General features: G+C 36.9%; 1 protein-coding gene across 5 annotated transcripts; it reads left to right on the forward strand.

The window, feature by feature from the left end:
• The first annotated feature begins 2,467 nt into the window (after nucleotides 1-2,467).
• On the forward strand, nucleotides 2,468-10,986 carry SDHAF2 (succinate dehydrogenase assembly factor). Of its 5 annotated transcripts, none has more exons than XM_088980771.1 (8): nucleotides 2,468-3,440; nucleotides 4,070-4,112; nucleotides 4,214-4,302; nucleotides 9,200-9,349; nucleotides 9,451-9,546; nucleotides 9,660-9,786; nucleotides 10,442-10,510; nucleotides 10,584-10,986. In XM_088980771.1, the coding sequence occupies exons 4-8, from the start codon at nucleotides 9,237-9,239 to the stop codon at nucleotides 10,728-10,730; spliced, it is 552 nt and encodes a 183-aa protein (XP_088836897.1). In that variant the 5' UTR covers nucleotides 2,468-3,440; nucleotides 4,070-4,112; nucleotides 4,214-4,302; nucleotides 9,200-9,236; the 3' UTR covers nucleotides 10,731-10,986. The 5 variants fall into 5 exon arrangements, with proteins under 5 accessions (XP_088836897.1, XP_088836901.1, XP_088836899.1 ...); XM_088980775.1 differs by having other exon boundaries at nucleotides 3,280-3,440; nucleotides 4,282-4,302; XM_088980773.1 differs by having other exon boundaries at nucleotides 3,397-3,588.
• Nucleotides 10,987-12,122: the final 1,136 nt, after the last annotated feature.

The following is a 12,122-nucleotide window of genomic DNA, read 5'->3' on the forward strand; positions in this document are numbered from 1 at the left end:
TTTCCTATATATTTTTAATTCTCTTTTTTGTTGTTTTTTTTTTTTTGCAATTGTTAGTGTTTTTCTGTATTTCCTCCATTTCTTTGTTATAATTTTGTTTTTTGTATTTCTTTTTTTTTTCACTTTTGTTATATTTTCTATCTTTTTCCAGTGTTTTAAGACTCAACCTGGTTCAAATGGTCTCTGAAGGTCTTTTTTGGCTCGGTTAAATGATGGTTTTGACAGTTTTTACGAGTTGAATGGACAAACCGCTCGATTAACAAGTAAAACCAGTACCTGTTGGGCATTCCAATTGTTAGTCTGATTCGAGCCTTAAAACATTAATATTTTTTACAATTTCTTACTTTTTTTTATTTTTTATTTTTTTATTGTATCTTATCAATCCTGTAAAAAATGATCTCCTAAAAATGATGTACCCAGTTTGGAGTTTAAAAAATGTTTGAACATACCATTCACAAAAATCTTTCTATGAGATTAATTAGCGATACTAACGGAAATAAAGTGATAGAATTGAAAGTTTAGGGTGGGTCTATCGCAAATGAAAAAAAGTTTGGGGAGTTAAAATATGATTACTCTAAATGGCAGTCCGCAATTGAAGAATGATTGAAAAGCCAAGAGTTCCGATCTCCGGTCAATGAAAAACGTTTCAACACCTTAAGTACGTTATTTGACACTACACATCTCATCATGCACTCCCATCTGTTTACCCACAAATTGCTCCCACATCTCACATCTCTGCCCATAGAACACCATTGTCGTGTATTAGGGACATCTCCCCATGAATAGTAGAAGAGATATTCTCATTACACAAATATAATGTCCCGGTGGAAAAGGATGTGAGAATAATTTGTGGGTAACAGATCCAAGCCTCTCATCATGTATTGGGACCCACCAAGTTGGTAGGGTGTTGAAATGGGAAATCTCAATTTCTTGTTATATATGGAATCAGATACAATATTGTGCTTACACTGTTTGTAGAGTCCCTTGCATCTACTATAGGGTCAGTGACAAAGACCCTCTATATTTTATTTTTGCAACAAAGGCCCCCTAAACTTTGGCCATTAGACTAAAAATCCCTCCGTTAGTGTTCTATCGATTATCCTCAAAAAAGATTCTCAATTAACTATCTAAATTACCGTTTTCTTATTTAGTAGAACGGTGATCAATACAAATCCAGTAACGCTGTTGATTGCTAGATTTTTAACAATGGGGAATAAATGAGGGAGAGAGATTCGAAAGCATTCCTCCAATAGAAACCCTGAATCTCCATCCTCCTCTTTAAACGACGATTCACTTATGTCTTCCATTGTTAAGAGACTCTGATTCCTAGTTTGTTTCAACATTTTTTTGCCTTTTACTTTTTTTTATTTTTTTATCTTCCTTCTGAAAATTTGTCGCATCTTTCCTTAGATGCTGAGAAGCCAAACTCAGGCCAGATTTTAGAAATCCCCCTAGAGTGAGATTGGTGAAACAGATAAGATCTGCTTGTGATAACCCATTCACCCTCGACCATCCACTAGCAAGGGTTGGATGGATCCTAATCTGCTCTGCTGAACACCAAATTTGCTACGGTCCATTTATCGCATGTTAATAATATAGGATACTAATGCGAGTTATCCCGCATCAATAATAATCAATAGTATGAGATGCTTTTATGGAATATATATTTGAATTCCCTCCCTCTAACAACTAACTTTTAGGGATGAATTCTCCTAAAGCACATAACAACAAAGGGGCCTCCATCCATAGGAGAACTGGTTCCATGTTTCCAACTGCTTCGTTGGTCGGAATGGGAATCTTCTGATTATTATCCACTTCGATCCATGTTGCCTTTATCAGTTCACCCGAACCCTAACCTAATGGCAGGTTGACCATGGTTGCCGCAAATGCGGACTCCTAATTATGTTTTCCACTCAATTCTCCCTTAATCCCAAACTATTTGGTACGTGTCAGCTTCACAAATCCTGCTCCGCATTGTGATCTATCAACACCTACATTTTCTGTCAAATCATCATCCCAATTTACTCCGCTAAATTAGGAATCCCAATATCGGGTAGGAGTGGCAACGGGGCAGGGTGGGACTCTCCCCATCCCCGTCCCTGTTCTCGTTTCCATCCCGGCTAACGGGACAATGTTATCCCCATTTTCGTGCTTATGGGGATTCCCATATTCTGTAATTTTTTATAATGTTAATTATTGTATTTTATTTAAAAAATAAAAATATAATATAATTAAAATTTACAATCTTATAGATTCAAACATATTTAACCATATTTTTTAAAATATTAATATATATATATATATATATATATATATATATGAATCTCATGGGACGAGAATCGAGGTTCTCATAGGGCAGAGAGTGTTCTCCTCATCCCCGCCCCCCGTCCAAACTAATGGGGAGGAAATTTTCCCCATCTCCACCCTATTTGAGGCTGATCCAGGGATTGGAGAAATAGGGAAAATTGTCTTCCCTATATGGAAGAGCATTTTTACTAATTTTTTTATTGATTTTGGTGAACTTGAGTTTTTTTTTTCCCTCTTTCCTTTCGGATTGCATTTAAACTCTTGTTCATTTCTAGTTTCTTAATTATTGTGCGATGATTTCAGTAGACTTAATCAAACCCCATGTCAATCCGCTCTCTTTTGAGCATTAACTCCTTGTTACTATGTATTGCAAGAGTTCAATTAAGCCCCCCACAATGTCCCACAGCACATCCCGCCGTGTATTAGAAATATCTCTCGATAATGATATTATCATTTTTGATATTATCACCGGAAGATATTCCCAATACATGACGGGGATGTGATATGGATGGTGGGGGGAGATAATCTTCAAATCTAGCTGGCGCAAGGAAGATAATCCACTATGTAAGATCGAACAGATATTAAATGTCTAATTTGATCAGATTTTTTTAATATTTTGAACTTGGTGGGCGGTGAATAGTTTAAGAATTATTAGATTGGATTGATCATTTATGCTATAGTTTTCTAAGAGAAAGAACAATGGAAAAAAAAAGTATATAAAGTTTAGCTTTGATGGGTAGTTTGGTAATTTAATGTATTCATTATACATCCCTGCTGAAACTTGAAAGCAGCATTCCACTTCTCCTTTCAATCCTCTGAGTTTCGATCGTGATTCGTGAAGCACCACGTCAATTTCTATATATGGTCCCCAGACTCCCCACATATTACATAATACATGGTGACGTGGGGTATTATGAACGAGTCGTTTCGAGAACCGTCTACCATAATATATGGAAATGAGGACCGTGGTTCGAGCTCTGACTCTGAGGAGGGGCAGTTTCGAGAGTCTATTTTAATTTTTTGGGAAAGGAAAATTGAGGGGTTCGCGCATCTTCTCCGTTTTGTGCGTCGACTGCAAAGAGCTTGAACAAATAGAATAACAAGAACAAGCTTCTTTCTCGCATCTCTTCGAGGTAAAACTAAATTTAGATTCCTTGTGACTTCCTCGCTACTTTGTATATGTTTTCTTTTTCGTTCTTTGATCTGCTATAACCGCCGTGGCTGCCTTGGTTCCCAACAACGATGGCTGGCGGCTGGCCTAGTAAAAAGAAGAAGACCCAGGTCTGAGTTATTGTCACCGACTTGAGTTAAATATCTCAGATTTGGATTTTCTTAGATATGGTAAAAGGACTCTTATTTCTAGTTTCTACAACTTCTCAAAGCAATTCCACCCTCCTCTGCGCTATTGATGCAGAGTGATTTTCATATTTCTTCTCATCCCCCGACAACATACAACATATAAAAGGACTGTATCTACTTCAAAAAATTTCTTTCAAGTAAAGGGGTCCGTTTGTTTCGTAGGAGTAAGGGTCCGGAATCGAGTCATTCCGATTCCAGACGTTTAGTTGGGCGGAATGGCAATCCCCTAGCGTATGGCCATTTCCGACCCACTCCCAGGAATCGGAATCCCATTCCCGTTTCTTCAAATTAAAAAAAAAAAAAAAAAAAAAATTACATTACATTAAAGCCCTAAACCTTTTTCACTACCCGATTCCAACTTTTATACCCCTCTCTCACTCATTTTTCGTCTCTCTCCTTGCAGCTGAAGAAAAACGGATTTGGACCGAAGCTCCGGCGACGGCAAGGTAAGTCACCGTCGATTTTGCTCTTTCTCCTCTCCTATTCTTCTTCTTCCTCTCCTTCTCTCTCATACTCTTTTCATTCCTCCCCCGTATTTCTATTGCAGACCAGACCGGGTGATTTCTTTTTGCTATTAGATTTCACACACTCTCTCTCACACTCTTTTCGCTGCAGATCTGACTAGACCACAGCAAGGTATGTTTCCTCCATGCTAAACTGTAATTTAATCTGTACTGATGCAAAAATATGGGAGTTCAAATGGTTTATTTGTAAATAGTTGTTTATTTATTTATTTTTATTTCAGAATGTGATTTGCACATTTAGAATTTTGAGGATGGTCTCTCTGTGGTTATGATGGGTTAAGATTTCCAACATTGATGATTATGCCGAAATTCATCATGTGCTATGATCTCCTAACTGTTGTGGAACTTCAAAATTTCAATAAGTGCAAGTTCCTCCCTCCTTTTGGGAGTCTGCCTTCATTGAAACAATTGATTATGACAAACATGAAGGAAGTGGAATATTTGGATAAGAAATTTTATGGATGCAGCAATAACAATAATAGAGGATTTCAAATGTTGGAGAAATTAATTAGATATTTGGGGCATGAGTATTTTGAAAGAATGGTGGGGAACAGACAAGGGTGAATTTCCTTGTCTTATAGAACTTATTATTGGATATTTTCCCAAATTAAGCAAACTGTCCCCTCTCCTTCCTTCTGTTAAACGAGTACAGATTTGGAGGTGTGATAAGTTGACTTCTCTTCCAAGGTTTCCATCTGCTGCTGAATTAGATTTGAAGAAATGTAGTGGAAGTAGATTGAATTGGATGAATCAATGCCCTTCATTATCATGTTTGCCAATTGGTAATTTTGAAATTGTATCATCCTTGCCCCCATCAACATTACATGGTCTCCCCTCCTATGGCATTTCCATCCTTGAGCCTCTTTACAGCCACAATGGTCCCATCTTGGAGACACCCTTTGTAGACAATCCCAAAACCACCCTTTCTAAGTATATTTTTTCTATTGAAGTTGTTTGTTGCAATCTGAAGCTCCCTGAATTGGAACCTCTTCAAGTTTACAAGGAAAACTTCCTCATGATGTTGCTCTGAAATTTTGGAAGAGATTGAACTTTTGTAAGATGAGACGACCAGCCAGTTCATATTACTGGTAATGCTATTTCAGTTTTTCTTTACTAACCATTAACATCAAAGAATATCTGTTGGTTGTGCTTTTGCCTCCACCAAAGAAATCCCAATCCAATAATGAGCAGACAGACGCAGCCTAAGCTTGTTGACCCAAAAGCAAGGGCCACTTTGCGACTTCTTGGTCTTCCTGAAAGTTGGACACCTAGAGAAGTATAGAGAAATAGAGGTCAAGACAATTCAAGGATGGATAAGCAGAACTGTTGTGACAATGTAATGAAAGCCAGGATGAACTTCTAAACTAGAACCTTAAATTTTTGAAGCATATAAGAAAAGTACTTTTATAAGGTGTGTATTAAAATTCAGAATAGGAAAAGAACAACAATCATAAAACTAAAATTTAAGATAAACCAAAGAAAGTTAAAAAGGAAAGAACTGATGACAGATTCAATCTATTGCTTCATAAATAAACAGCTTCCCAATTTTAGTGTAGGATTTAATTTTAGAAACATAAATAAACAGCTTCATAAATAAGCAGCTTCCCAAGTACACATTTACTGTAATATCAACTTGGGCACATAATCCTGCAACTCATGACATGATACCCCAGTCTCAGTGCAACCGAGACTTGGTCCAGAATGCCTAAAATCAATTTTGTCCTGGTCTTTTGAAATAATTAGCCATCATCTTGCAACTTATATCACATAACTGAGTAATTAAATTTTTTCCTTTTTCATCCATAAATTGCTGACTTAGCTAACCCAAGTCATTCTCTAAAAGATCCTGAAGACTTTATCCACTCCCTCATTTTAAGTTTGGTTTAAGGTTGATTCAACCTAATCAAAATGTTTGCATGTCCAGTGGCCTAAAGCTGCAACAGGAGCTAAGCCACTAGGAGAAAGGTCTAATCCCAGTTTACCAATGCATGCATTCATTACTATTTACTAGTTTGAAGAGAAAGGTAGTTTGAAGTATCTTACTCCAACTTGGAGGAGTTCTTGGTGTTGATGATGAAGGGTCAAATGGAGACCGTGGAACAGATGAAGGCAATGAACCAGCTTCCAAGAACTCCATCTTAAAATTTTCAGCGTATCTTACAAGATTGCTATGCTCTAAGAGCTTGCTTCGCAATTATACTAGTTTTTTTTTTCCAACTGATTGCTATCAATTGGCAGGTCAGATTCGGTTCATGGAAGACTCAGACCCAACCCGATAAATAAATGTGTAGAGTCAGATTCGAATCAAACCATATATGGATTGGTCTATAATTAGGACTATTGGCCTGATCCAACAATATTTATAATTGATAATTATACTTTTAACCTGTAATATCCCATTTCTTTTACGGTGAAGAAGAAAAAAATAGGTACTAGGGGTATCCTTATAATATGATAATCGGTTCGAAATAATCCAGACCCAATTTTAATCGGCATACATAATACACACTCAAAGTTAAAACCTATAAATTAGGTTGGTTTGGTCCGTGCCTCGACCCAATTATACTAGTTTTTTTTTCTTTTTTGCATTGATTTAATTAAATATTTTATTTTATATTACTATTTTTTGTCTATCAGTGACTTATCAATAGACATAAGTGTTGTTCTTGATTAGTCAAGTCAGGTGGGTCTGTGTTCCCTTCCCTCTGGCTTTCTGATTAAGGGTCGATGGTTTCTTCTTGCCATTCTCTGCCATTTTCACCATTCTCAGGGTCAAAGGTTTCTTTGCCATTTTATGCCATTCTCAAACAATCAGTGAGGTTGACGTAGGATTCGAAAGTTTCTCCGCCATTCTCAGACTCTCAGTGAGGTTGAGGTAGGGTTCGAAGGTTTCTCCGCCATTATCCTCCCATTCTCAAACTCTCACGGTTCACCTCTCCCGTTCTAGTGAAGGTTTCTCAGACGTCGTTTGGTGTTTGCTCTGTTCATTCTCCCTTTTGAATCCACATAAGCAGTACTTGTTCTGCACACCTGAAATTGTTCCATTGATTGTTTGTGAAATCTCATATTCATTATGACATAAATCATTGTTCAATCATGTTACAGACAACTCTTTATAAGTTGACGAAAGACAAAAAAGAAAAAAGAAATTCACGGAATAAGCTACAAAAGCTTCGAAAAGAAAAACACAGACCTGGAGGCATACCTGTGAAAAGAATTAAGAAAATATAAGCAGAAACCGACACTCTGTTTGTTCAATCCCTTATTACCACCAATATAGAGTAGGAATAATGATTTATTCAATTGTTGCACTACAGTTATTCAAAAGATAAAACAAAGTCTGAGTGATGAGGCATCAACCAAAAACAAAAGAAAAAAAAAACAGAATCCACTGTAGTTAATCAAAATATGGGGCTGAGTTGTTGTTTTAGGATAGTTTTTGTGTGGTATAGGACAAGGTTTAAGTGAACCTAGCCTACTTCAAGTTCAAATGTAATCTTTTAGTTTAAATGCTAAACAAATTACTGGTTCAATGGGATTTTTTTTTGATAAAATTGATGAAATTTTATTATAGAAAGGAGAAAAATAGTTCCAATAGACCCATGGAGAAGCACAAGCTGCGACCTCTCCAAACAATCAAAAACTAAAGCAGATTACAATTGCCCAAAACAACTGTTCCCTAAATGCTCCTTGCTTGGCTAAACAATCAGCCATGGCATTAACTGATCTCCCCACCCATTGTATTCTTACATAGATTTCTTGTCAGCCACTTGAATTTTTTAAGTTCATCCTTAAAGCACCAAACCAGTCTCTCAGTTCTGTATCCATTTCTCTCCTTTCATAAGCACAGACAGATCACAAGGGGCAATATCCCTTTTGCTGAAAGCCTGAAAGCTTGTACCCAACTGAGGCTGAATGGCTGCATGGCATGGAACCAAAAGCCATAAAAGAAGCTGCAGTTTACTAGGAAATGCTGGATTTTTCCTCAGGCACCCCACATAGACAACACCAATTGACAATAATCATTCCTTTCCTTCTCAACAGTCAACACATCAATGGTAGGAATTTTGCCTTTAAGAGCTACTCAAAGGAAGAAAGTAGTCTTTGATGGCATCTTTTGCTTCCAAATCCACACCCAAGGGGGAGATTCAGATTCCACCCAAGTCAAGATATGAAGCATTGAGTTAACAGTGAACACGCCAGATTTATTAGGTCATCAAAGCCTATCTTCAACCAGTGGCTGTGGTTTGATCTGTTCTAGGAAATGCAGCATAGTTACCAAAGAATCCAGGTCCCAGTCATTCAAATTCCTTATCAGATGGGGAGTCCAAATTATTTGATTTGCACTCACCTCAAATCTATCACAAATTTGGGCATCTCTATCTTGAGGCAATGCAAAGATGGAGAGGAAGGCACTTTAAAGTGGACAGTCACCACCAATCTTTCCGAATCAAGATTCTCTCACCTGAACCTGCCTTGAAAGGAACAAACTTGAAGAAAGCACCTTTGATGTGCATGATTTCCTTCCACAAGTTTGTTCCATAGGGTTCACTAACTCGACTTGACTCCCACCCAAAACCAGCTTCCCCATTCTCGCATTTGATCAAATTCCCCATATTGGCAACCAATTTTCTTTTAAACAAAAAGACAGGAAAGGAACTGAGTGGGGTAACGTGTCATCTCAGGAAGCTCCCAAAACAGCCAAAGCTTTTTCCTTCAAAGTAAAAGCACTTGATTTGTTTCATATCATTCTGGACATGACCCATGTGATGTTGTTATATTTGTGGGTTAACAAAGTTTGCCTGAACTCTTGGTGTATTATAGCTGATGGATGAAGATAGTTGTAGTCCATATTACATCTTGTATGTATTGCACCGTAAGGAATGCAGCAGTATTATCAGCAAATGGTGGCCCAGCATGACCATTGTATTGGATACTGGGTGTGAAATTTTTATAGAAAAAGGTTTTCTTACATATGGTTCATGTGATTAACTGATTACAACATTTAGGTAGAAGAAAAAGCAAGGCAAATTTCCCTCTACAAACATGGCAACGTTGAGAAGAGCCTTGCTTAGTCTTCGTTATACTCTAAACTCCAGTGCATTGCCAAGGTGGACCACTGCTTCCATCACTTCACATCTCTCAGAAACGTCTTACAGGTATAAAACTTTATAATCTTGTTCTTCTCATAGTTTCAAGTGTGAAGGTATTTTTCACCAGTAATATCGGATATAACCTGTTATTTTGTTTTTCCCGACAGAAATCATATGGGTTCAATTTCTCCTTTTTCTTCTAATATCCAATCATATGATATTGATCTTTCAAATGAAGAAAGCAAAAGACGCACCTTTAATAGGTACTTCTATCTGATCCCAGACAACCCAATTCTATTTTAATTCTTTCACACAAGTCATACTTTGTTTTGTTATACCAAAAACAAAGTTGTATTTTGGCTTTTGAGCTTTACAGGTTGTTGTATCGAAGCCGACAACGAGGGTTTCTTGAATTGGATTTGGTGTTGGGAAGCTGGGTGGAGGAGCATATCTCCTCAATGGATGAGACTCGAATTAAAGCACTCATAGATGTTCTTGACCTGGTAATTTGGACCTATTTGCATAGCTATATTGTTGATTGATTTTTCTTTTCAAGCTGTGTATATCACACATAAAGATGCAAAGGATCATATCAAATCTGATATACCTAGATCTAAATTTGATTTTTTTAATATTCAAAAGTCAAATCATTTCCATTATATTTAGATTGGACTTGGATTTTTTTGGTAGATATCATAAGATTGGACTTGGATTTTTTTGGTAGATATCATAAGATTGGACTTGGATTAGGTTCACATGTTAAATACCATTAATAGATTAAACCAAAGATGATATCAATAAAAAGCTAAGAATGAATTTGATATTGTACATCATGGAGAAATTGACTTCAAAATAATTTCTGTTAGACTTGAACCTAAACCGAATTTACTAATAGATGCATTTTAATTTTATGTAGATATAAGAATTGACATTTATTCATCAAAAAAAAAAAAAAAAGAATTGACATAAATGTTCAGATTGGATTAGGGTAGGTTCATATTGAATCAATCCAATTAATTATAAACAGATCAAATTTGGATCACAAAAAGTTTTCTTTTGAACCATTGTTTTTTATATATTATTGTAAAAGTTAATTTTGTTATAATTTTTCCTTGCATCTATTCATTTATATTTTCTATTTCTGTCCTAATTCTTCAGGAGAACCCTGACCTGTGGAAGTGGCTGACTGGCCAGGATCAACCACCAGAGGCAGTGAACCAAAATCCAGTGAGTATACTTCAAAGGATCAAATAATATTTGCTATGGCTCTGGTTTTTATATGTTTAATCTGTTTGTATAGGTCTTTTCATCTCTTCGTGACAAGGTTATGAACAACCTCAACAGTCACTCTGCCCCTGAGACACGAGCAATACCTGGGCAGCCATGGGTTAGAGGATGGGATGATATAAAGAAGGGACGAGACAGCCCCATATCGGGGAACCAGTAACCCTTGGTACGCCCTTAAAATGGGATGCTCAAGGAGCTGTTATAATGTAATTAATAAATAACGAAAGGGTATTATTTTCCCTTGACTGAGCTTTGAGTTAGAACTCTCAGGTGGAAGTAAAATGAGTTAAAGTTATAAGAAGCTGATAGACTTGACCCCTCTGGCTAAAATAATGCATCTTTCTGAATGTCTTATCATGTAATTGTAAAAATGTAATGTTTCTGACTAGTGAAAGATGTTGGCTCTGCCAATCCAAGGTGCATGCCCCCTTTATTATTCTAAAGTTGCCAAGGGCCATGTAAGTAGGTAGCGTTCGACTGTGGCAGTTTAGTTTTGGGTTCTGAAGGGTGAAATCCACCAACTTGCAGAGAGCAACAACAATAAAATACTGCAACTTGAAACAACCCAAGTTAATCCCAACATGTTACACTGGCCCGGCCAAACACTATTTTGTGTTTGGCTAGATTGATTCGTGCTACTATCTATCCAGTGTCCACGACCACCAAAGTCTTAGACAACAATTGCAGGTATGAAAGGGTTGTATCTTGTATTATCTGAATTTACTGAATAATGCAACCCTGTCCTTTATCCTTCAACTACTTGTCCAGATCTCTTGGTCTTCACCAACTCATTCATCTGTGCTGGGGGGCCTCCACTCTCCGGCTCCAGGCGGTTGCTGTTCTGTGCATACACATACATGGGCAGAATCGGTTGGTCACTCTAGTCTCTGGAAGTTTTGGGCCTGTCAGGTTTCAGCCGAGACCTGGCATGGCGTGTGTAGATTAAATAAATCATGGGCGTTAAAAAAAGTCAATAATGGTGACAGTGCATTTTACCATCTTTAGAAGCGAAGTGTAATGATACCATTATGGTACAGATGCTGAAATCACCAAATCATATCAAAGCAGCAAAATGTGATTGTTACTTGTTTGTTGTAAATCTAAACATCACATCAATAAAAAATTTAGTATCAGACGGTAGCGTGGGATTATCATGTTGGTACTAATATTGTCATACTTAACAGCCACTTAATTGTTATTACATTAACCAGTAACCAGCACATAAATTATCAAATGTCCTATTTCTTAGATACCCTTTCCCATTTCAAATGGATTTGAGATAACATAATAAAAAATAAATAAAATAAATAAATAATAATAATAATATAGTAATAGTAAAAGGAAGACATTTCTAAGTGGATAGGCATAAGATAAAAGCTAACCAATGAGGTCATTTTCAACAAACCATACCATGACTTCATTCTATATGAGGGCACTGCATTCCGGACTCTGGTCTAATGGGGGTGAGGGTTCCAACATCTCTTGGATGGCATATTCTAGATACCCAAGTAGATGATGGAATCAAAAAACTTTTTATTCTGAAGTGAATGCA

The sequence above is a fragment of the Nelumbo lutea genome, chromosome 3, assembly GCF_056320005.1.
Source record: "Nelumbo lutea isolate HS-2025 chromosome 3, American lotus-T2T, whole genome shotgun sequence".
Lineage (NCBI taxonomy): Eukaryota > Viridiplantae > Streptophyta > Magnoliopsida > Proteales > Nelumbonaceae > Nelumbo > Nelumbo lutea.

Coding starts and splice junctions, on each gene's coding strand:
- SDHAF2 (XM_088980771.1), top strand. CDS start 9,237: ATGGCAACGTTGAGAAGAGCCTTGCTTAGTCTTCGTTATACTCTAAAC. Junction 9,350..9,450: donor CTCTCAGAAACGTCTTACAG/GTATAAAACTTT, acceptor TTTTCCCGACAG/AAATCATATGGGTTCAATTT. Junction 9,787..10,441: donor TCATAGATGTTCTTGACCTG/GTAATTTGGACC, acceptor CTAATTCTTCAG/GAGAACCCTGACCTGTGGAA.